The sequence below is a fragment of the Protopterus annectens genome, chromosome 2.part1 (assembly GCF_019279795.1).
Source record: "Protopterus annectens isolate FY-2018-M chromosome 2.part1, PAN1.0, whole genome shotgun sequence".
Classification (NCBI taxonomy): Eukaryota; Metazoa; Chordata; order Ceratodontiformes; family Protopteridae; genus Protopterus; species Protopterus annectens.
The window spans coordinates 269,781,257-269,807,396 of record NC_056729.1 but is presented as its reverse complement, the minus strand read 5'-3'; the positions used below and the strand labels follow the sequence as shown (position 1 = coordinate 269,807,396).

At 43.5% G+C, this 26,140-nt stretch overlaps 1 protein-coding gene across 1 annotated transcript in view; it reads left to right on the top strand.

Annotated features, from left to right (window-relative positions):
• The window catches only part of CENPE (centromere protein E), a 3,008,010-nt gene that overhangs the window by 2,831,176 nt on the left and 150,694 nt on the right, over nucleotides 1-26,140 (top strand). Inside the window, exon 48 of the mRNA XM_044063442.1 lies at nucleotides 17,081-17,193. Within this exon, the coding sequence (XP_043919377.1) occupies nucleotides 17,081-17,193 (113 nt within the window). The remainder of the gene's footprint in view (nucleotides 1-17,080; nucleotides 17,194-26,140) is intronic.

Here is a 26,140-nt window from a genome sequence, read left to right as displayed (position 1 = left end):
AGAGCCTTTTTAAAAGGTGCTTCCTTATTAAGACCTCCCTTTAAGGAACCCTTTTCTCCTTGGGATCTAAATTTTGTTTTGTCTCATTTCATGTTACCTCCCTTTGAGAGCCCTCTTCATCTTCAGACCTCAAGTTCCTTTCCTGGAAGACCTTGTTTCTAGTGGCTATAACTTCTGCTAGAAGGGTGTCAGAATTGTAAGCTCTTTCCATTAAACCGCCATATTTGATTTTTCATAAGTATAGGGTATCTTATGTACAAACCCACCCTTTCTACCTAAAGTCTTTTCTGCAAACAACATAAACCAATCTATAGAGCTTCCAGGTTACTTTCCTAATCATTGCAACAAGGCAGAGTACACATTACATCAACTGGACTTCCATAGACAACTCAGATTCTATTTGCATAGGACCAACGACTTTAGAAAATCTGACCAATTATTTGTATCCTTCTCTGATCCATAAAAGGATCCTCAGTCTCAAAAACTACTCTTTCCAATTGGCTTTCAAATTGTATTACATTCATCTGCAACTTAAATTACAATGGTTTACCTTTCAGAGTGAAGGCTCATTCCACCAGAGCAAATGGCTACATCGTCTGCTTTTCAAGCCAGAATTCTCATGGATATTTGTGCAGCAGCTACTTTGTCTACTCCACATACTTTTATCATTCATTACAAAGTGGATTTGGCCTCCAGGGACAGGACATCCTTTGGTTCCACAGTGCTTAAAGGTGTACTCCCATGAGCCACCCAGGGAAAATGTGCTAGGGACGCTGTCCCATCATTGTAAGAAGGAAGGAGAGATAGGACAACATAACATAAAGAAGTTATGTACTCACCATAACGTTCCATGTTTGTTGTCCATCTCTCCGTTCATTCTTACAAACCCTCCCTCCTTCCCCCTGCCAAAGACTCCTTGTGGACCTGGTAGATTTTTTTACTATTTCAGGAGTTCTTGGCATCAGCTTCTTTCTCCTTCCAGTACATATAGTATGGACTTGGATATATGTTTATAGATATCTATATAGTGTACATATCGTTCAGTATTAGCAGCAAACAAGATCTGGGGAATTACACCACTGCATTGTGGGATACCTTCTTGCCACAAGACAGGTTTGAGACTTTCAGCTAAGTATTCGGCCGAGTCGGAGCCGAGGATCTGCTCTGAACCCATCATTGTAAGAATGAATGGCGAGATGGACAACAAACATGGAATGTTATGGTGAGTACATAACTTATTTTTTTGCTTTAGCATGAATTTTCTGAAGGGTATGAAATATGAAACTGAATTGTCTGTCATTATTTTCTGATTTCTGCCTCAGTGATTTGCCAGAAAACAATTTTATGAGAAAAAGACCAAAAATATGAGGCAAAAATAATAGGGACGGATTTCAAATATTGCTCTTATAAACATAAAATCAGTAAGGTTGCCATTAGGTTTTCTTGCATCAACCATAGTCTTTCAATTTTATGCTGTTAAGGAGATTGTACACTTTTGGAGGGGGAGGGTAATTATTGCCAACTGCCTTTTTATTGTACTTTGGAGCTTTTCTTCCCGGGTCTGGCCTCCTCGTTAAACAAATGTCAAATAAATAAATATATACTTTATTATGCGTGCTGCGAGATGGCCGGTCCATGGAAAATTGTCTTACATTGATACCAGTGCAAAAACGGTTGGAGACCACTGGGTTAGACCATTTCAGTGGGACAGACATGGAGTCTGCTGCTCAAAAGGATTATAAAGACTGGTTCTAGTTTCAGAGGAGAATTCAGGAAATCTTCCCTTCCTGGTCTTAAAGGGGGATGGATGATTTCTGTCTTTTTTGGATCTCTGGATAGTCATCCTGCATTGGATCAGACCTTTGCTTCCACAGGGTGCCCTTGATGGTTTTACTTGACTGTAGCACGCCTTTTAGTGCATCATTATTTTTGATTAACAGCAGGTATTTATCCAGTTCGTTTTGATTTAAAATTCTTTCCAGTATAAAGTGTTGCTGTTTGTTTTTCCTCAATGTTACCAGACATTGTCTATGGTAGCTGAAACCTTGGAAGAAGGTTCCTGAAGTGTTCCATTACAGTATGGCTGTCTCCTAATAACCCCATCCAAAAACTTCCCGGCATAAATCCTGAGTGCTGCCTAGGAACGATTACTGCACTGTGACTTTCAGTACAAAGTTAGGCTCTCTTCATTGTTAGTCATTCCTGCCATTGAAGCAGGTCTATGATGTTGTTGCCTTGTACAAAGACACAGTCGGAGCACAGGTTCAAAATTTTATTTACCTTCTAGGTTTCTTGACTGCCGTGGTTTTGTGGCGACATTTGCATGCCTGAGGATGCAGATGTTGTAGTGAGCTATGATGTATAAGTGGTTTCAGTGCCCCTACTCACTTGCGGACTTCTTTCTGGTGTCAGACACGTGTCACCAACACCTGGAATGGTGAACATTTCCCTGCAATCTTCTGTTGGTCCTTCCATTTTTGCAGATGATCCCTTCATAAATTCTGGCATCTGATGGTTGGTTTGCATATTAGCAGCTCAGCTAAGCTTCCACAGTCGACTATAAGTATGGTCTCCCTTAAAGTGTAGGTCCCAGTCAACTATTTGGAGGTGATGATAATAGTAGTAGCTTCCATAGCCTTTCCTTATTCAACAACTAGTATTTTTAATATTACAGATGCAACTCAGAAGCTTCATATGTAACTGTAGCAAACTGAAGCAGTGATTCCAGTAAAGGAATATTTCAGCTGTACAAGTACCTGTTTACTTCTCCATCTGTTTAACATGTAGTTGTGTGGGGAACACTACCAGACCACTAAACACACTCATGAGCACATGTGATATTTTGTACAGACAAACGTATTTTCAGTTTTAGACCTTGTTCATATTAACCCAAGAGTGGAATGATATTCTTTGTGTTTCACTGTTGCAGTCAGCAGACTTTGGTCATCTGCCTGCAGGTAGCCCTCAGTCGGTCCGAATACCAGAGTCCTGGGATTTCTGTGTCGGATGCTGTCACTTCTTCCATGACGTCAGATCGTCAGGGGTATAAAACATGCAGCTGATGTCATTACATCAGCTTTTCTTGCTGAGCCCAAAGCAGAAGCAGTTTGCAAGTGCCGGTCGGCCTCTACCTGAAATTTTCATTATTCGAGTTTCAGACCTGAAATGTTCTAAAGCTAAGTACACCATTGGGGATCCTTTTTTCTTGCTCTAACCGATGTCAGAAAAAGTTAATAATTGTCTTGCCTGTGGAAAGCAAATCCCTCAAAGAGATTTTCATTCTTTGCGTCACCTGTTTAGACCCAGACCATGGCGTTCCTCGCTATTGATTTTGTGCCCTGTTCAATGCCCAAACTATTCGTCGTCGGGCTATCTTTGTCGCTAAATTCTTTTGCTCTCGTTCTCCCTATTCCAAAATGGCTTTGATAAGCCATCCGACTACCGATCTTCCAAAAAAACGTAAGGATAAAGACAGAGACAGACCGCATAGGTCCAAAACTGCCAATGACGCTTCTGTTAAGCTTATCGCCAGTCCGCCGGTACTCAGTGAGGTGCTTTCGCAGCCCCTGATACCTGCTTCTACAGATTCACAGGCCTCTACTGAGACCCATTCAGTGTCTAGTATTCCACGAGATGGTTCTTCGACTATGGAACCTGCAGATGTCTCTACCTTGGATGGGTCCGGAGCTGCTGTGCAGGCACTGGCTTCTGAGGGTGTATTCAGACCTTCCGATGTTTGTATTTGTGACTATTGGGGAGAGATGGGCGAAGGCTGCCAGCCTAGTCAAATAGAATTTGATATATAATTCTATCAACCGTATAAATAAATGTAAAATACAGGCATGTTTTCTTGAGTGTAAAAGAATACGGTGAAATATAAACTTCAACAATGTGGCAACATTGCCCCCTTGTTGTAACGATAAACGAAGTCAAGCCTTTCAAATTTGTCTTTTGAAATTGAAATGATTTTATGACATTCTTTGATCTTTACGTTGGTTCCGGTCAGGCTGGCTGAAGACATTCTGTCTATTGTGTTAACTAAGGACTAATTTCTAGAGTGCATATGTGAAATGCCTTTTAGTGTTGTAGTCTCCTGTGCAGGTGTTAGCTTGTTAAATAATGCAGATGTCCTTCAAGGATGCATCTGCAGTCCTAACATATGGGTTGTCCTGCCTCAGGCAGCCCTTCGGTCGGCCGGATTCCAAAGTCTGGGTCTGGCCTCGGCTGATGTCGCACTTCACCCGACGTCATAGCTGCTGTGAATTGGGTATAAAGGCATCAGCCGACGCCATTTTCCTCAGTCTTTCTTGCCGCGGTGCCCAAGCAGAAGCTGTTCGCAAGTGCCGGTCGGTCAGATCCAGAGATTTCTACTACCGAAGACTTCTAAAGCTAAGTACCCCGTTGGGGACTCTTTCTTGCCTCAGCCGATGTCAGAAAAAGTAAATAATTGTTTAACTTGTGGGAAACAAATACCTCATAAGGATTTCCACTCTTACTGCCTTCCTTGCTTAGGCCCAGACCACGACGTATCAGCTTGTCTAGCCTGTGCTTCCTTCAACCGACGGACACTTAGACGTCGGTCGGAGTTTGCAGAGGAGTTTTTTGGTCCCGCTTTTGCTTACAAAATGCCGTCGGAGACTCCGACTTCACAATTAGCTAAAAAGCGTAAGGAAAAGGACCGACACTCGCGGCCCGCGGTTTCGGCCGAAACCACGGTTAAGCCAACCGCGAGTGTCTCTGTTTCGGCTGAAACCGAGTCCTCGGTTCTTCCTTCGGCCGAAAGCATGCCTCCGATAGCCGAGGCCTCACACAGCATGGCTGAATCTGCTACTGAAATAACCCCTGCTGTAGCAGCCACCCAGGATTTATCAGATACTATTCCTTTAGACATATCTACTCCTGCACGTGGAGCTGCTAGGCCCCCTGCATCTATGTCTATCAAGGCTTTTTCTAGGGCTAAAGCAGCTAAATCTTCTAAGGCCTTACCTGCTAAAACCCCCTCACACAGGCCTACCTTTAGTTGCCAAATGCTCAGCCTGGCTGAGGATCTCATTCTTTGATCAGGGGATCCCAACCTCACCCAGACAGGGCCTCTCAACCCCCTCCAGAGAAGAGGACTAGAGCAGAGCCCCCGGATCCTGTTTCTACAGACTATTCCTCGGATGATTCAGAAAACTCAGATCCTCCAGAAGGCCCATATTCTCCTTATGAGGATTCTGATGCAGAAGACTCCATTCCTTCTGCCTCTCCTCCTGAGGAATTTTCTTTTGGGGAAACCTTACATGCTATGAGAGAGCATTTTCAATGGCAGGGCCAGGATTTTTCAGATTCAAGGAAAAGGCTAAGGACCTTTTTACATTTACCACAGCATAGGCCTTTAGCCATTCCTCCAGTACTTACAGTTGTTGATGATGCATATAATGATGCTTGTACTGCCCCTGACTCTCTTCCCCCGGCCCCTGCCAAGCCCGACAGATATTACAGGGTCCCGGACACACACTTTCACTTGTATAAGGCTCCTATTGCAGATTCTGAAACCATTTCACAGGGCCTCAAAGCTGTAGCAGCTGCCTCTGCCAAAAACCCCCTCCCCTCTGAAAGAGAATCTAGAGCATTAGAGAGATGGGGTAAAAAAGTTTATACTTCTGCTACTCTTTCGGCTAGGGCCTTAAACTGTCAATTCCACATGATTCAGTATCAGGAATTTTTGTTAGACCAGCTAAATAAAAAAACTGTCCTCTCCTGAACCTATAAGACCGTAAGTCCCTTCAGGATTTGGTACATAACACTCAGCAGGTCAGTAATCATTCCTTAAAATGCGGCTATGATGCACTGGAGGCTTCCTTTAGATCAGCTATGACTGGAACAGTGATTAGAAGGCATGCATGGTTAAAAGAGCAATCCTTACCAGACCATGTAAAGTCAAAGCTTCTAGATGCTCCCATGGAGAAACAAAGTTTGTTTGGCTCCCCTGCACAGCAAGTGCTAAAGAAGGTGGAAGAAAAAGCAAAATCGGTCCAAACAGTCAAGGATTTCTTACAGGTCCAGCCTCCGAGGTTTAGTAGAAATTGGCCTTCGAAGAATTGGTCCTTTCCAGACACCTCCAGAGCACAGAGGCGCAGAAATAGGCGCCCAAGAGGCAGAGGTCAAGCCAGAGGTGCCTACAGGGGACGTCAGTGGCAGCCTAACAACCAGAGAAGTACTGCCACAGATCCAGCTACGACCACTTCCACAGGACAGGCACAATGACTTGACTCTGATACCGCCTACCAGGGAACAACTGGAAGCACCCTTAGGCGGAAAGCTAGCCTTATTTTCCGTAAACTGGCATTACATTACAGGAGACAAATGGATTTTACAGACAATAGACAAAGGCTACAGGTTTCACTTCCACACTCTACCAAAAGAGAGGAAAGCCAAACCTACCACCAAACCAAAAAACAAACGCTCTAGAACAAATCAACCATCTACTAAGGATGAGAGCTATAGAAAAGGTACCTCCTATGGAACAAGGGCAAGGATTTTACTCCAGACTTTTCCTGGTACCAAGAAAAGAAAACCAATGGAGGCCTATTCTCGACCTGTCCGCTCTGAACACATATCTCATTGTTCCAAAATTCAAAATGCTGACCCTACAGCAACTTCTTCCCATGCTGGGCAAGGAGTCTTGGCTGGTGACTCTAGATCTCAAGGAGGCATACCTGCACGTCCCTATACGACCAGATTGCAGAAGATACCTCAGATTTCTTGCAGGATCAGAGCATTATCAATTCTCAGCATTGCCCTTTGGCTTATCTACTGTGCCCAGAGTATTCACGAAATGCCTGGCATCAGTAATTGCTCATTGCAGGCTTCAGGAATTCAGATTTATCCATACCTGGACGACTGCCTAATACAAGCGGACAACAAGACCAAATTAACAAAAGATTTGGAAAAGGTTATACAACTACTGCAAGCCCTGGGATACACAGTCAACATGAAAAAGTCAAGGCTGGTACCATCCCAAAGGATAACATTCTTGGGTGCAGAACTGGACACATCAAATCAGATGGCATTTCTCACAGCAGAAAAGCAAAAGCAACTACCACTCTATTTCATGGCATTAACAACACAGAACCAGCTTACAGCAAGGAAAGTCCTGCAAGCCCTGGGTTACATGGCATCCTGCATAATATTGATTCCACATGCCAGGCTGCATATGAGAAAGTTGCAATGGTACCTAAGGAATGTATGGTCTCAACACAAGCACAGTCTAGAAGCCCAGATTCCAATAATACCATGCCTGAAACAAGAATTCCTGTGGTGGGCTCAGGCCTGTCAGTTGAACAGAGGACTGCCTTTCCACAAATCTCACCCAAGCCAGACTATCACCACGGACGCCTCAGACCTAGGCTGGGGGGCACACATGGTGGGCAAGTGTATACAAGGCCTATGGACACAAGACCAGCTGAACCTACACATAAATCAAAAAGAGATGCTGGCAGTGAAACAGGCACTTCAGACATTCAGACCTTTTTTTCAACAGGGTCATTTGCTGATAAGGACGGACAACACCACAGTCATGTGGTATATCAACAAACAGGGAGGCACGCACTCATACCCTCTATGCCGGATGGCAATGGACCTGTGGAATGTGGCCCTGAACCTCAACATTCAACTCCAGGCCAAATTTGTGCCAGGAAAAGAAAATATACTAGCAGACATCTTAAGCAGAACTACCACGGATGCCCACGAATGGATGCTGCATCCGGACATCTTCAAAACCATTACAAAGAAATGGGGACTACCAGAAATAGACCTGTTCGCATCCCCACACAACCAACAATTGAGGAAATTCTGCACAAGGAGATACCACCCACTTGCTTGGAAGGTGGAATCCCTATCCTTCAGTTGGGAAAACCTGACAGCATATGCATTCCCACCTCTTCCTTTGATGCACAAAGTGCTACTGAAGATCAAAGAAGATCACCCAAGGATCATCCTGATAGCTCCAGACTGGCCGAGGCAGCATTGGTACCCGGTACTGAGGAGCATGTCTCGGACACACGCATGGCCTCTACCTCTAGTTCCTTTACTGCTAACACAGAACAACTACAAGATCCTACATCCAAACTTGAAAACACTACAACTAGCTGCTTGGAATATTACATAAAGCAAAATAACCCAGATTTATCTCAGAGGGTTAAAAACATTATCCTGGAGGCTCGCAGACCCTCCACAAGGAAGACTTATTCAGCCAAATGGAAAAGATACCTCATTTGGAGTGCAGCAAAAGGAGAAAATGTATCATTAGCAAACATAGCTAACATCCTGGAATACTTAGCAGAACTTTTCCACAATGGCCTGTCTTACTCCTCCATTAAGATTCATGCATCAGCAATTTCAGCAGAATACAACATGGATCCTCCAGTCTTCTCTCATCCTCTACTCAGGCAGTTTCTGAGCGGAATTAAAATGTAAAGCCTCCAAGGAAGCCACCTTTGCCTACATGGGACCTTAACTTTGTGTTGGAAAAGTTAACACTTCCCCCTTTCAAACCAGCAGCAACAGCAGAATTACAATTCTTATCTTGGAAAACTGCTTTCCTGCTTGCAATCACTTCAGCAAGAAGAGTTTCTGAATTACAGGCATTAATGGCAGTACAGCCCTTCCTTATCTTCCATCAGGATAGAGTGTCCTTGAGAACTAACCCTACTTTTATGCCAAAAGTGGTCTCCAGGGTATCATTGAACCAAGCAATCCATCTACCAACATTCTTCCCCAACCCACAGAACAGGGGGGAAAGACTACTACATACCTTGGATGTGCACAGGCAATTGCGCTACTATCTAGACAGAACCAAGACCAACAGAAAAACTGACCAGCTTCTGGTAGCATATGCAACAGGAATGGAAGGAAGAGCAATTTCAAAACAGACAATCTCAAAATGGATAGGAAATTGCATTAGATTTTGTTACTCTTTACATGGAAAGACATCTCCAGAAAACATCAGACCTCACTCCACAAGGGCTACAGCCACTACTACAGCTTTCCTACGAGGAGTGGCTATCAAAGACATTTTAGAAGCTGCTACTTGGAGCTCCGTGCATACATTTGCCAAGCATTATAATCTACCTTTATACTCCAGATCCCGAGCAGGTTTTGCAGCTGCTATTTTGCAAGGGATCTTAGCTACACCATAATCATCTTAGTGCCTCCTCCCCCAGTTTGGCTATGGTATTCTACCCATATGTTAGGACTGCAGATGCATCTTTGAAGGACATAGTGCAGTTTTGTACCTACCATAAATGTAGATGTCCAAGAGGTATGCATCTGCAGTCAGGATTACCCACCCTCCTTCCCCTCTGTGGTACTCCTAGGGTATTTGCCCATCTTGTAGCTAGCTGGGGGAATCTATTATGGTGTATTTGTTTGTATATATGTATATACATGTTTATATTGTTTGCTCTCTACTGTTTGGAATCATTTGCATTTATCCAAATTTAGCCTTCCTAGAGGGCACCTGGCATCTGGGGCAAGAAACACTGAGGAAAATGGCGTCGGCTGATGCCTTTATACCCAATTCACAGCAGCTATGACGGGTGAAGTGCGACATCAGCCGAGGCCAGACCCAGACTTTGGAATCCGGCCGACCGAAGGGCTGCCTGAGGCAGGACAACCCATATGTTAGGACTGCAGATGCATACCTCTCGGACATCTACATTTATGGTAGGTACAAAACTGTACTTTTCTATTAGCCTGGGAACTCCAGGTTAAGTGTCAAAGAAATGATGTAATCTGGGGAGGACCCAGAGACATGTTTGTTAATGATGTTTTATAAACTGTCTCAGAGAGAGACTAGAAAGCATTTTGATCTTGATATCCAGCTTACCAGCACTCTGCTTATGCTCACATGTAAGTTTCTAGCACTGTGATGTTTTGTATGAATAGTTAAAGCTAGTAAATATTAATTAGGTATTTTTCTTTGAAATCAGACCTATCCTACTGTATTATTTTAATTTTCTGTGTGATCTCTGAACTCTTAGATATCTCTGTGGTGTAGTAATTTTTTCTTGTGTTTTAATTGTTTGTTATTAAATATTTTGAAAACCTTCTACCTGTGGCTGATTTATGTAGACATAAATTATGCTTTAAAGTACATTATATATTTATAGAGTTTACTGTCTAAGCCCTTCCAATAAGCCTTAGACTGAATAGTCACATTACCATTGGATAATAATATTGCACAGTAATAATTGGACACCCTTTTAAGGGCCTTTTAGTAGCTGATAATATTAACTGAGTGGTGGCAGTAATCACTACTGTATAGTCTGTGTAAAGGGGCACAGTTGGAGAATCTGTGCCAGCCTTTCCCAGGAGTGTCTGTGAAGTTGTATAAATACTTATCTCAAAGTGTGTGTGTATTGTGTCAGCTTCTTGGCAGGAGTACGAAGCAATGGTTGGACAGAGAGGGTACTGGAGGTTTTAGCTTGCCCAGTTAGGCTGAGACCTGGACCCTATAGCTGTGGCAGTGGGGAGTCTTATTTGGGACCTGGTGAGCAAGGGAGCAACCAGCCCCAGACTGACTGTGATCTCTGTGTGCACTTAAGGGAAATTGTACTTTACCGTGTGTATTGGTTATCCTTTCCTCTTCTAGGAGACTACCTCCCTGGTGTTAGTGGTGAGGATTGAGGCTTCTTGATTGCTGGGCCAGGGCACGGTCGTCATAGTATTAAACAGACTACTTCGTTTCTGAATAAAACTACAAAATTTCTCAGGCCCAGAGTTTGCACCATGCCTAGAAAACCGACGACCAAAGCGCATTCTCAAGCTTCCATGCCACAGAAACAAATACTTAGAATGGCTGAAGACCTTATTACTTTAATTAGGGGAAGCCAGCCTTCCCCCTCTAAAAGACAAATAATTGATTTTCCTTCTGATTTTGCAGCTCATGAGTCCGATGACTGTGACCCCTCAGATTACCAGGGCATTCCCTTATCTACCTGTGAGGATTCAGATGCAGAAGATTTCATTCCCTCTGCCTCTCCCCCAGAGGACTTTTCTTTTGTTGAAACCCTGCATACCCTCAGCATTTCCGCTGGGAGTGCCAGGACTACCCACAATCCAAAAAGAGACTCAGGGAATTTTTAAACTTGCCTCAACACTGGCCTCTAGCTATACCCCTGTTCTGAAAATTGTAGATGTCTTCATGGAATCCAGTCTTACCCCTGATAATACTTTGCCACCAGCTCCTAGAAAGCCTGACAGGCACTACAGAGTACCTGACTTCTCACAAATGTATATTTAAAAATCCCACTGCGGATCCAGAGACCATTTCCCAGGGACCTAAAGGTATTAAGGCTACTACAGCCTAAAACCCTACCCCTTCAGACAGGGATTCTAGGGCTATTGACAGATGGGGGAAGAAGGTATATACCTCTGCAACTCTTGCCATCAGGGCTTTAAATTGCCAGTTTCACATGTTGAAATACCAGCAGCATATTATGGAACTAATTAAACAATGTTGATTCCTGATTGTGCAGAACATAAAGATTTACAAGAGTTAATGCATTCTGCAAACCAAGTTGGAAAACATACTTTGCAGTATAGTTTTGATGCCTTAGAAGCATCTTGCAGGGCTGATGTCACTTGTTCTGTTCTTAGAAGGCATGCTTGGCTGAAGGAACAAATTTTGCCAGACCATGTCAAAGCAAAATTACTAGATGCTCCATTAAGCCAAGAACGTTTGTTTGGCACTAAAGCAGAAGTTGTTCTTAAAAAGATGGAGGAAAAAGCTAAATCTATGCAAACTGATTTCCTACAGGTACAGCCACCTAGATTCAGTAGGCATTGGGCTTCAAAAAACTGGTCCTTTCCAGTCCCTCCTAGACCTTCTCAGTCCAAACCCAGGGGCAGCAGACCACCAAGACTACAGTCTCATGGTATGCACAGATCTAAACAATGGAATTCTCCCACCTCAAAAACGGGGAGTGGTAAGCCACCATCTTATGGAAAAAGTTAACAATGACTTGTCCTTCATCCTTCCCAGCCATGCCCAAGTACTTGCACCCCTAGGAGGAAAACTTGCCCTGCATGCAAAAATCTGGAAGTACATTACCCAGGACAGATGGGTCTTAAGTTCATAGGTAGGTACTAGGCTATCTGGCTGAGGGCATTTATAAGCCTAGCCAGAGTATGTCAGCTGTCACCGCTCCATTGATTAATTAACTGAGCCTTTGTCAAGAAGAGCTAATGAAGTGATCCCAGGTGTGTATTTTCTGTTGCCCATCCACTCGTCAAGGTTTCTCTTGAAGAGTGTTAGTGAAGGGCTCTGCCTAATGTAGTTAGGAATTTTGTTCCAAAGCATGGGGAGTCTCTGTGACAGGAATCTATCCCTCCAGCATGTTCTATTTATTGTTGTGGCGAGTCCTGCTGTGTTTTCCTGTACTTCTGAGAAGTATATGCTGAACAGTAGGGGTCCCAGGACCAAGCCTTGTGAGACACCACTTGTGACTGGTTTAGAGTCTGACCAGGAGCCCGCTGTTCTTACCGTGTGAGTTCTGTCTGTAAGCCAATTGGCAACCCATCTCGTGACGTAGGGGTTTATGGTCAAGCTTGTGAGTTCTTCTATAATTCCCGAGTGGGGGGTGGTGTCAAAAGCCTTGGCGAGGTTAAGGTAGACTGTGTGAACAACCTTCCCCTCATCTATGGCCTTGGTGACTGTCTCGAAGAAGTCAACCAGGTTTAGTTGGCATGATCTGCCCTTAACAAAGCCGAACTGGGTCAGGTCAAGTGTTTGGAGGTTCGCAATGTCTTTGTTAATGAGTTACATGATGATGCGCTCCATAGCCTTGCAGACCAGGCTAGTCAAGGCTTATGGGGCGATAGTTACCAGGGTCAGGTGTGGCCCCTCCTTTGTTGAGCAGAATAAACGTTGCTGTGCACCATTCTATGGGCACGTAGCCTGTGGAGAGGCTGAGGTTGAACAGTGTGTTTAGGTGGGGGGGGGGGGTTAGTTCATTCTGTAGTTTGTGCAAGATGCAGCCTGAGACACCATCTGGCCCCATTGACGCTGTGCTTTTGGCTTTTGAAAGGGCTGTTTTCACCTGTGCATCTGTGATTTCCGGGACACTACACTTTTCCGGTATTGTTGTGGGCCCTTTTGGGGGTGAGAGGGGGGTGAAGTTTGCACTGAATCTATCTGCCAGGATGTTGGCAATATCAGTAGGTTCAGTATATTTTGTGCTATTTTGCACTAGCTCAGAGCATATTTTAAACATTGTATCCCAGAGATACAGATTCTACTTCCACTCACTGCCAACCCCAAGCGGATGGCCATACCTCCCCCCAAACCAGTGGGCAGAGGCCCAAAAGCAAGTACTTTCTCTTCAGTATCAGGGCTATTCAACCTGTTCCAACAGAGCAAAGGGGACAGGGTTACTACTCCAGACTGTTTCTGGTACCCAGAAAAGAAAACTCTTGGCCGCCCTATCCTGGATCTGTCAATTCTCAACACCTTTCTGGTGGTACCAAATTTCAAAATGCTTAATCTCCAACAGCTGCTTCCTATGCTAGCCAAGGACTCCTGGCTGGTCACCCTAGACTTAAAGGAAGCTTATCTGCACATCCCCATAAGGAAATCTTGCTGAAAATATCTGTTTCAGGGCAGGCTCTATGCACTATCAGGTCTCTGCACTTCCCTTTGGATTATCTACTGCTCCCAGGGTATTCACAAAATCCCTGACTCCAGCCATTGCATACTGCAGGCAGAGAAAAATTCAAATTTACCTATACTTGGATGATTGCCTGATTCAAATGGACAGTCAGGAATTGCTACTTCAGCACCTGACATTTGTAAGGAGACTCCTAACTTCTCTGGCGTATACCATCAACGAAAAGAAATCACATCTGGTACCCAGCCAAAAAACTGTATTCCTGGGAGCAAGCTAGAACACAACTTCCCAGATGGCATTCCTCACTCCAGAAAAAACAGTTTGACAAACTACTGGCCACCCAAACTCAGCTATCTGCAAGAAAAATACTGCAAGCCCTAGGGTTCATGGCATCTTGCATTCTACTAATTCCATATGCAAGACTGCATATGAGGAAACTTCAGTGGTACTTAAAAAGTCTCTGGTGTCAACATTCTCAGGACCTGGCAACAGTGATTACCATCAGTCGTTGCTTTGATGGACAGAGGCCTGCTACCACAATGAGGGACTCCCTTTCACTCAAACCCCCGCCACCCAATCCCTGACAAGAGACTCATCAGACTATGCATGGTGAGCTCACATGGAAGGCAAATGCATTCAAGGCAAATGGAGCCCAAGACAAATGCACCTGCATATCACTCAAAAGAAATGATAGCTGTACATAATGCACTGACAGCCTTTAAGTACCTTATCCTTCCGGGACAACTCTTGATAAAGACAGACAGCACCACAGTTATGTGGTACATAAACAAGCAGTGGGGGGGGGGCTCATTCCTACACACTCTGCAGGTTAGCCATGGGTCTGTGGAACACAGCCTTGAGCAATCAGGTGCACCTGCAAGCTCCTTTCCTGCTAGGCAAACAAAATTCACTGGCAGACGACTTAAGCAGAATTCTAATGGACCCGTACGAGTGGAAACTGGAATCCACCTCATTCAAGCTTCTAATCCACAGGTGGGGGACACCAGAGGTGGACCTCTTTGCTTCCCCCCAGTACCATCAATTGAGCAAATTTTGCACCAAAACTCCCCACAGCCAAACATGGAAAGTGGATGCCCTATCCTTTACATGGGAAAACCTCTCAATCGATGCCTTTCCCCCTCTGCCCCTCCTCTCAAAAGTACTACTCAAGATCAAACAGGACCAGCCAAGGACAATCCTGATTGCACCAGACTGGCCACGCCAGCACTCGTACCCACTTTTACACAGTCTGACAGCAGTGCCACCCTGGCACTTGCATCAGACCCCCTTCCCTGCTGTCCCAGCAGGTGGGCAGATTTTGCACCCTCAGCTGCAAACCCTGAACCTAGCAGCATGGCTCATTCCATGAATACATCATCAGCAACCCTCAGCAAACAGGTGCTGGATGTCATCCTTGAAGCCAGGAGGCCTAGTACTAAGAAATCTTATTCAGAAAAGTGGGCAAGATACTGTTCTTGGAGCCAGTCTCAGAGAAAGGACACAACGTGCCCACCTTACCTCAAATCCTAGATTATCTAGCAGAACTGCTCCTCAAAGGCCTATCCTTCTCTTCTATTAAGATTCATGCCTCTGCCATCTCAGCTCATTACAATACTGAGCCACCCCTCTTCTCTCACCCTCTGGTCAAACAGTTCCTGAGAGGAGCTAACAATCTAAGACCCCCAAGAAGAGCTCCCACTCCAGCCTGGGACTTTAACTTTGTACTAGAGAAGCTCACGCTCCCCCAAGGTGGTATCCATTGTGGCATTAAACCAATCCATCCATTTACCAATCCTTTTCCCTAATCCTGAGAATAAAGGGGAAAGGATCCTGTACTCCTTGGATGTGCACAGGTAACTTAGGTTCTACCTTGACAGGACTAAACCTTTCAGAAAATCTGACCAGCTACTAGTCAGCTTTGCTACAGGGGCGCAGAGGGCAAGGCCATTTCAAAGCAAACCATCTCCAAATGGATAGCACACTACGTCCATTTCTGCTACAAACACCATGGAAAACCTACCCCACAGGGAATCAGAACCCATTCCACTAGGGCTGCCTCAACCTCTACAGCATTTCTCAGAGGAGTCCCTACCAGGGATATCCTGGAAGCTGTAACCTGGAGTTCTGTACACACCTTCACCAAGCATTACCACTTGCATATCTTTTCTAAATCTAGAGCTGGATTTGCTACAGCAGTCTGGCAAGGCCTGCTAGCCAGCCCTAACGCCTCTTAACTGCCTCCACCCTTCCTCAGCTTTGGGACTCAACCCAAGTGTGATGACTGCAACAGTGAAACACGAAGAACATAGTACAGTAGTGTACACTTATCATAAATATAGATGTTCGAGTGTATTCACTGTTGCAGTCCTGGTTAGCATCCCACCAGCCCCCTGACTTTTCTATACTTTCGACCTATCCTCTTTTTTGGCCATATCTTATGGCAATGGTATTTACTTTTTATTGGAGGTGTTCCACACCATGTAATTGCTTCCTATTTTGGGGGCTCCTGACATCTGGGGCAAGAAAAAACTGATGTAATGGTGTCGGCTGCATGTTTTATACCCCTGACAATCTGACGTCATGGAAGAGGCGACAGCATCCAAAGCAGAAATCCCAAGACTCTGGTATTTGGGCCGACTGAGGGCTTACCTGCAGGCAGATAACCCAAATGTGACGACTGCAACAGTGAATACACTTGAACATCTATATTTATGGTAAGTGTACACAACTGTACTATTTTCATACCATTTAGAAAAAAAAGAACACTGCTGACAACCAAAGTTGAAGACTTGTATTTTAGATGGGTTAAATGACCAAATTTGTATAAAAATCATTTAAAATTGAGATCTTTAAGACATTTAGTTAAGGGCGGGTGTCAGTAAGTGAAGTCCTGTCGCTTGAGTGAATTCATTGTTCTGATAAAGTCTGTGATTTAAGAAAGAAACCACTCAAATATTTATTTTCCTGTGACAAGTGCCTTTATTTCTCCAGGAAGCTTTATTGTTTGTTTATTTCTGATGGTGTAGCAGAAGTTTTTGTTGTATATCTGCCTTCTCCAGTTTGCTATGGATAAGGATTTTGTACCATAGTAGTGATCCCCCTTCTCAAACCTCTGTTAGGGTTCATAGCAGCACTTTCTCCCTGCTTAGAAACTACCATTTAGAAGAAAAAAAATAAATCAGTAATTTTACTCAACTGTTATAATTGTTTTTTCTATGGCTTTCCAACTTGTTTATTGATTTTTACTCTTAAATTTCTTAACACTCACTGTTAGTCTCTCTCACAGACATGCACACACACACGCACACACACACACACACACACACACACACACACACACACACACACACACACACCATTGCATTAAAATGGTAGCTAATGAAATTGGTGGTTGCATTGCTTAAGATGGTTTGTTTCTAATGATTTAGGCTAAAGTGACTGAAGGGGCAAAACCCTATGAAGAAGAGATTACTAATCTGAAAAACCAGCTTGTTAAAGCAGACCTTGAAAGAATGAAAATGACAAAAATACACGAGCAAGAGTAAGTTTTGCTTTCCTCCTTTTCTGTGTACATAAGGTTAAATGTTGACGTAGGTGTTCTGAAGCTAAAAGTGTGTGTGGGGGGTATTGTAACAAGATGTTTATCAAATTCAGAATGTTGTACCACCTGATGTTTTGAAAGATTATACCTCCTAAGAGGTTATATATGGCTTTATTACTTTGTGTTTACACAAGTTGCTGCATCGTTATTACACCAAATCTATTTAATTTCCAGAACTAGTCGCTTGCTTTATTTCTGTGGTATAGTCTTGTGTCTTGACTTTTTCATCCTGATTGCCATTAGTTAATCCTTGTAGGTAGATTTGATCATTCTCACAGCAGTTTGTCAGTATGTATAAATTGCCTTTTCAACATTCTCATAGGAGTGAGTCTTCAGCATGTCCAATTTTGTGTGCTTTCTTCAGCAGTTAACGTTTGCAATTTTCTTTTCTGTTTAGCTTTACTACATTTTTTGCCACGTCTCTAACACTTGAGTAATGAGCATCCTGTTTCGGTACATACTGTGGAGTCGTGCATTGGCCATTGAGACTGTTTAGCCAATCCAGCTTTTAGTTCTTTTCTGCAGGTTGCATGTTTTGTATCTGTGTCCTAATGTTCATCATGGAAAATGTACCACTTTCACTGCTTAACATAATGAATCTCTGTAAGTGGCCCTATTATCATCAGGTCATGAGCCTTGTCAGCACGGTTACCATCCGTCATGCATAGAAAAAGGAGTACAGTGTCAAGTATTACAAAACTGGCTACTAGTAGATAAACTTGAAGTTTGAGGACTACATCAACTCTGTGAAGATGGCAATAGTTGATTATGTCCTGAAGAGGGTCCAGCAGAAATGTCACTCATCACAGGATGGGTGCTGGATGTTGTGAGGACTTCAGTTATATTTCTTGACTGTCCATCCAATAAGTATCTTCTGTTTCTTGCGTTTGAAAATAAATCCAAAAGATGACAGGTGATGAAGGTCTGTAGTCCAACCAAAGAGACAGAAATCGTGAAAAAAGACCCACAGACCACCAGGCAGTAAAATTAATAAAAATTATTTAATATAACACAGAGAATGTTAGCGCTTTCAGGTACTCGAACCCTTCCTCAGACATACAATAACAAACAACATACAATTCTTTTTAAACTGAATTGCTCCAATCAAAAGAGACCATAAATAAAACAATTAATACTTAGGAATGTAAGGTCTATGTCTATTCAAAACAGGTTTTAAAGACACCACACCATTGAGTTCTGGATATCTATGTGCCCCAAGTTCTATGATCCATCTGGTTTCACAATACTCTGTATAACCAGAGACCTCGTTGTTCCTGCTATCCTTAGTTGTTTTCTGTAATGCTTGGAATAGAAATAGATGCCCTGGATATTTCTCTACGTGTACTGAAAGAGCATTTCTTTTGTCCTTAAGTCTGATAGCTGACAGATGTCTCAAAATTCTATCCTTCAACCTGCAATTAGTTCTCCCATAAAATGAGGGACAGCAGGTGCAGGTGGCTATATACACAATATCTGTGGATAAACAGGTGACCACGGTGTTAGGTCCATACTGTTTACCAGTAAGGGGGTGTATAAAGTGGGTTTCCCTACTGATGGATGTGCAGGCCTTACACCTTAGACATGGAAATGTCCCAATCTTAGTAAATCTATTTCTCTCTTTAGGTTGTTTATCACATATAAAATCTGCTTTAGATTTTTATTTCTCTTAAAAACAAAATCAGGATGTTCAACTAATTCTTTCAGTGAATCATCTGATGTTCATCGTGTTACACTGCTGCAGTCATTACACTTAGGTTATCCTGCCGTCAGGTGGTTCCCCAGTCGGCCTGAATTCCAAAGTCTTGGTCCGGTGTCTGTTACTGTCGACTCCTCCCTGACGTCAGTGCGACAGGGGTATATAAGATGCAGCCGTCACCGTTTTCTTCAGTCTTTCTTGTTGTGCGGTGCCCGAAGCAGAAGCAGTTCGCAAGTGCCGGTCGGCCGACTCCTGAGATTTTCATTCCGAATCCAGAACCGAAGTCTTCTACAAAGCTAAGTACCCCATTGAGGAAACGTTTTCTTGCCTCAGACCGATGTCAGTAAAAGTTAATAACTGTATTTCATGTGGGAAGCAAATACCTCATAAGGATTTCCACTCCTATTGTATTCCATGCCTAGGCCCAGACCACGACGTCACTGGTTGTCTATTTTGTGCTAGGTTTAACAAGCGCACTATTAAACGTCGGTTTGCTTTTGCCCGACATTATTTTGGCAGAAAATTCAATTACACCAATTACACCATGCCGTCGGAACTCCCGACGACAGGATTGCATAAAAAGCACAAAGACAGGCATCCGAGGCCCAAAACTGACGACGAGGCCTCTTCTAGGTCGGTCGCCGGTTCTCCGGTTTTCAGCGAGGCACCTACACAGCCCCTGACTACCGCTTCCACAGAACCACAGACTGCAATCGACTCCCATGTGGAGCTGGCTGGGCCTTCGGACGCTACATGTTTTCAGCCTACTGAAACTAACCCATCTGAGGAAAGCGAAGTAGCTGAGCAATCCACAGCCTCAGAGGGTGTCTTCAGACCTACCCAGTTAACCATTAAACCCTTTACTAAGCCCCCCCCCCCTTAAAAACAAAGAAACAGATTCAGCATTCTCCAGGACAGGCGTCCATGCCTAAGAAACAAATGCTCAAAATGGCTGAAGACCTAATCACCCTGATCAGGGGGTCCCATCCCCCTCCTGATAAAAGGCCCAGACAGGATGCAGACTATGAATCTTCCGACCAGGTGTCAATTTCTTCAGATTCATCCTCAGACCTAGGGTATTCCTTACCCCCTTATGAGGATTCTGATGCTGAGGAATCAAGTCCATCAGCCTCATCGCCTGAGGACTACTCCTTTGGGGAGACATTACACACCATGAGGAAGCATTTCCATTGGGAAGGCCAGGATTATTCAGAATCCAAGAAAAGGCTCAGAGTCTTCCTTTTATTGCCTCAACACAGACCCCTTGCTATTCTGCCAGTGTTAGATATTGTGGATGATGTCTACACTGAATCCAGCTCAAACCCTGACTCCTTACCTCCAGCCCCTGTTAAACCCGATAGATATTACAGAGTCCCTGACTCTCACAAATTTCTGTTTAAAAGCCCTGTTGCTGACCCTGAAACTATTTCTCAGGGACCCAAAGGGATTAAGGCCTCATCAGCAAAAAAACCTAGTTCCCTCTGACAGAGATTCCAGAGCATTAGACAGATGGGGAAAGAAAGTATATATGTCTGCAACCTTAGCAATGAGAGCCTTAAATTGCCAGTTTCACATGCTAAAATATCAGCAATTTTTGATGTCTCAGTTAAAACAAAAAATGCTTCCAGACTCTGATCCTCCTAATTTTAAAGAAATGCAGGATTTATTGCATGCAGCTGAACAAGTAGGAAAGCATACTTTTTAATGTGGTTTTGATTCTTTAGAGGCCTCCTGTAGAGCAGCAGTTGCAGGCTCTGTCATTAGAAGGCATGCTTGGTTAAAAGAACATACGTTACCAGATCATGTTAAAGCAAAATTATTGGATACACCTTTAAAGCAGAATGTGTTATTTGGAGTTAAGGCAGACGAGGTATTAAAGAAAATGAAGGATAAGGCAAAATCTATGCAAACGGTAAAAGATTTCTTACAGGTTCAGCCACCAAGATTTAGCAGAAATTGGCCAACAAAAAACTGGTCCTTTCCGGCTACAGACAGACCTCAAAGAGGCAGATACATACGTCCGAGAGGTAGAGGTCAACCACAAGGTCCTTACAGGCCTCGACAATGGAGTGCACCAGGCCAGAAAGAAGGGGAAGACAGGCCCCAACCATATAAGAAGCAGCCCCAATGACTTCCCATTACAGCTGCCAAACAGCTCTCTCTTGGCAGCCCCCTTGGGAGGAAAGCTTGCACTTTTCTATCACAATTGGCATTGGATCACCAAAGACAAATGGGTTCTCAACATTGTATCTCAAGGTTACAGGTTGCACTTTCACACTCTGCCAAGGTAAAAAGGAATGCCAAATCTGCCACCAAATCAATGGGCAGAGGCTCAAAAACAAATTACAGCACTCATGGAAATGAGAGCTATTCAAGAGGTACCACCACAAGAACAAGGGCAAGGATTTTATTCAAGATTCTTTCTGGTTCCCAGAAAGGACAAAGCCTGGAGGCCCATTCTGGATCTTTCTTCTCTAAACACTTAACCTGGATGTTCCGAAATTCAAAATGTTAACACTACAGCAGCTTCTTCCCATGCTGGGCAAGAAAGCTTGGCTCGTGACTTTGGACCTCAAGGAGGTATACCTGCATGTCCCTATCAGACAAAACTGCAGAAGATACCTCAGATTCATAGCAGGTTCAATGCACTATCAATTCTCTGCACTGCCCTTTGGCTTATCTACTGCACCCAGGGTCTTTACAAAGTGCCTAGCACCAGTAATTGCATTTTGCAGACAGAAAGGAATTCAAATTTACCCATACCTGGACGACTGCCTGATTCAAGCAGAGAGCAAGGACAATCTTCTAGAGCATCTGGCGTTTGTAAAACAGTTATTACGTTGCCTGGGGTACACAGTAAACGAAAAGAAATCAAAACTAGTGCCCTCATAAGAGATAATATTCCTGGGTGCCATCTTGAACACAATGGCCCAGATGGCTTATCTCACGCCAGACAAACAAGGACAACTGACTCAATACTTTCAATTGATGGCAACAAAAACCCAACTCCCTGCAAGAAAAGTTCTGCAGGCCTTGGGTTACATGGCATCTTGTATACTACTAATTCCATATGCCAGACTGCATATGAGGAAACGACAGTGGTACCTAAAGAGTGTATGGTCTCAACACTGTCAAAGTTTGGAAACAGTTATACCACTAATTCCTTGCCTTCAACAGGAGTTTCGATGGTGGGCTCAAGCTTGTCACCTCAACAAGGGACAGCCTTTTACTCAACCCACAGCCAGGCAAACACTGACAACAGATGCATGTGATTACGCCTGGGGAGCACACATGGCAGGAAAATGTATTCAGGGCAAGCGGCCCGCAGAACAAAGGCATCTTCACATCAATCAAAAAGAGATGTTAGCTGTACAAAATGGCCTTATAACTTTCAAGGACCTGCTGCACCCAGGAAAACTACTACTAAAAACAGACAACACCACAGTTATGTGGTACATAAACAAGCAAGAGGGCACTCACTCCTACCCCCTCTGCAGACAAGCCATGACCTTGTGGAACACAGCTCTAAACTATCAAGTTCATCTTCAAGCACAATTCCTGCCAGGAGAGAAAAACACACAGACAGACGACTTAAGCAGAAACATGGATCCCCACGAATGGGAATTGAATCCGCAAATATTCAGAATGATAGCACAAAAATGGTGAAGCCCGGACATACATCTGTTTGCATCCCCAATGAACTACCAGCTACAGAAATTCTGCACAAGGAGTTACCATCCACAAGCATGGAAAGTGGATGCCCTCTCATTCAGCTGGAAAAACCTACAAGTATACGCTTTCCCTCCACTACCTTTCCTTCCAAAGGTTCTCATAAAAGCCAGGAGCCCGGACATAGATCTGTTTGCATCCCCAAAGAACTACCAGCTACAGAAATTCTGCACAAGGAGTTACCATCCACAAGCATGGAAAGTGGATGCCCTCTCATTCAGCTGGAAAAACCTACAAGTATACGCTTTCCCTCCACTACCTCTCCTTCCAAAGGTTCTCATAAAAGCCAGGCAAGAAGAACCAAAGATGATCCTGATTGCTCCAGACTGGCCACGCCAGCACTGGTACCCAATCTTAAAGAATTTAGCACAAGAACCACCCTGGATATTGCCTCAAATCCCACATCTGCTGACTCAGCACAACAATCAGATACTTCACAGTCAGCTAAAGATCTTAAACTTAGCTGCATGGAAAATTCCTTAGTCAAGCAAGCAATGCCTCTCTCCAAAGCTGTTATGGATGTCATTCTGGAGGCCAGAAGGCCTAGTACCAGGAAAGCCTATTCGGATAAATGGAAGAGATTCTGTGCCTGGATCCAGGCTCTCACAGCCTTGACCCTCTTGTCCCAAACATTCCTCAGCTTCTACAATATTTAACTGAGATGCTGGACAAAGGTCTCTCTTTTTCATCCATCAAGATCCACGCCTCTGCCATCTCTGCTCATTACAACACGGATCCTCCAATTTTCTCTAATCATTTGCTAAAACAGTACCTCAGAGGGGCTAAACACATAAGACCGCCCCGTAGAGCACCTACTCCAACTTGGGACCTCAACTTTGTTTTGGAAAAATTAACTTTACCTCCCTTTGAGCCAGCTAACACAGCAGAATTAAAATATATTTCTTGGAAGACTGCTCTGCTCCTGGCAATAACATCAGCTCAGAGTTTCAGAATTACAGGCACTAATGGCAGTGGAACCTTTCCTCATTTTCAACCAGGACAGGATGTCCTTAAGATCTAACCCTACGTTTATGCCAAAGGTGGTTTCAAGTGTGGCTCTAAACCAAACTATTCACTTGCCAACTTTTTATCCAAAACCACAGAATAAAAGGGAGAGACTACTGCATTCTTTGGACATTCACAGGCAGTTATTCTTCTACTTGGACAAAACCAAAGCTTTCAGAAAATCTGAGCAATTACTGGTAGTATATGCTGCAGGAGCACTGGGAAAAGCCTTTTCAAAACAGACTATTTCAAAATGGATAGGACATTGCATACGTTTCTGCTACACACACCATGGAAAACCTGTACCTAGCAGCATTAGATCTCACACCACCAAGGCAACAGCCGCTTCAACTGCCTAGCCTCAGAGGAGTGCCTACCAAGGACATTTTGGAAGCAGCAACATGGAGTTCTGTGCATACCTTCACCAAGCATTACCATCTGCCTTTATACTCTAAATCCAGAGCTTGCTTCGCCACTGCTGTGCTGCCGGGCCTTATAGCCACACCTAATGCCTTATAGAACCAGCCACCCTACCTCAGCTTTGGGAGTCTACCCAAGTGTAATGACTGCAGCAGTGTAACACGATGAACATAGTACAGTTTTGTACCTACCATAAATGTAGATGTTCGAGTGTATACACTGCTGCAGTCCAGGTTACCCTCCCTCCTTCCCCTCTTACTTGCTGGTGCGTACCTATGTCTTCTTCCTTTTACTACCTATGGGGAGTATTTGCTGGTAACTGAAAGTTGATGTTTGTTTTTCTTATGCATGTTTTATTAGCAATTTGAATTGCCTACCTTTTGGAGGCACCTGACATTTGGGGCAAGAAAAACTGAAGAAAATGGCGTCGGCATCATCTTATTATACCCCTGTCGCACTGACGTCCGGGAGGAGGCGACAGCAACCGATGCCAGACCAAGACTTTGGAACTCAGGCTGACTGGGGAACTGCCTGACGGCAGGATAACCCAAGTGTAATGACTGCAGGAGTGTATACACTCGAACATTTACATTTATGGTAGGTACAAAACTGTACTTGTTTAGGATTCTCCAATCGGTTTTAATCACATCCTGTACCCGTCGTATATCACTACTATACGTAATCATTATTGGTACCTTGTTCTTTCTGTTATTGTTAAAATCCCTTCTATTTTGTTGACGGTCTCTAGCCTTATTTATTACACCCTTACTGGAAAATCAGGATGCTGCCTCTGTTGATCTGAGTTCAGCCACATCCTGTAAAGTATCTTCAATTTCCTTCTCTTTATAACCCCTAACCACAAGTCTAGTGCTAAAAATGTTAAGTTCTTCCTGTAAAACTCTTATCTTCTGTACAAAGCTTAGATAGATGTAAAGATTGTCCCTTCACTATGTCGATAAACAAACCCTAAGTGCATGCTATCTTTTCCCAGCAACCCATTTTTCCAACAAGGTTTCCTATAGACTTGGGAATGAATGACACCTATTTCTTTCTGTGTCAGTAAGATATCCAAAAACTCAATCTCTTTGTACGAATGGTTCATAGAGAACCTCAAAAAATCAGTGGAATGTTCAAGATAAAGAATAAACTGATTTAAGAACTCAATGGTGCCCGTCCACAATATAAAAACATCATCCACAAAACGTGTGTAAAAGGCCACATATTGTGACCACTCATTTTTAGAACTAAAAACAACATCATCTTCCCAGAACGCTAAAACCAAATTTGCATAAGAGTTTGCGCAGGGGGTGCCCATGGGTGCCCACCCCTTTTGCCAGTAATGCTGCTCATTAAACAGAAAGACATTGTGTTCAAGTACTAATTCAAAAAAACACTTAATTTGTTTTGCTACTTTGTGATCACACATTGCCTGTTGTAAAAGATTACTAACGGCCCGTAGGCCATATCCATTCAGTATTGCAGTAAACAATTCCCTTACATCCAAGGTTACCAATAAATATAAATCATTGAATGCATGTTGGTCCAGAAATACATATAAATCTGTCAAAAAGTGTGCACTGTCTCTAAGTACCCTTGAGATAACATTAACAACTGGTTTTAGCTTGGACTCTATCCACATAGAGCAATTTTCTGTGACCCATCCTTGCCCTGAAACTATAGGACTAAAAGGTGGATCTAACGGATCTTTATGTATTTTAGGCAATGCCTTAAAAATGGGTATGACTGGATGTTCAACTTAAATAAACTTATAAATCTCATCGGTAATAACACCAAGCTCTCTCAATTTAGACAGTACATTTGTAACATGTAAGATTATTTGATTCACTTCAATCCAATCTATCTTAGAATAAGTTAAACTATTGTTAAGTAACAATATAACTTTGTCATTATAATAAACTCTGTCCATCAGGACAACGGCCCCTCCTTTATCCGCTGGCCTTATGACCAGTTTAGGATTGTCCATTAGAGCTTTTAATGACTCTCTCTTCAAAAGTAAAATTATAGAACATTTATTAC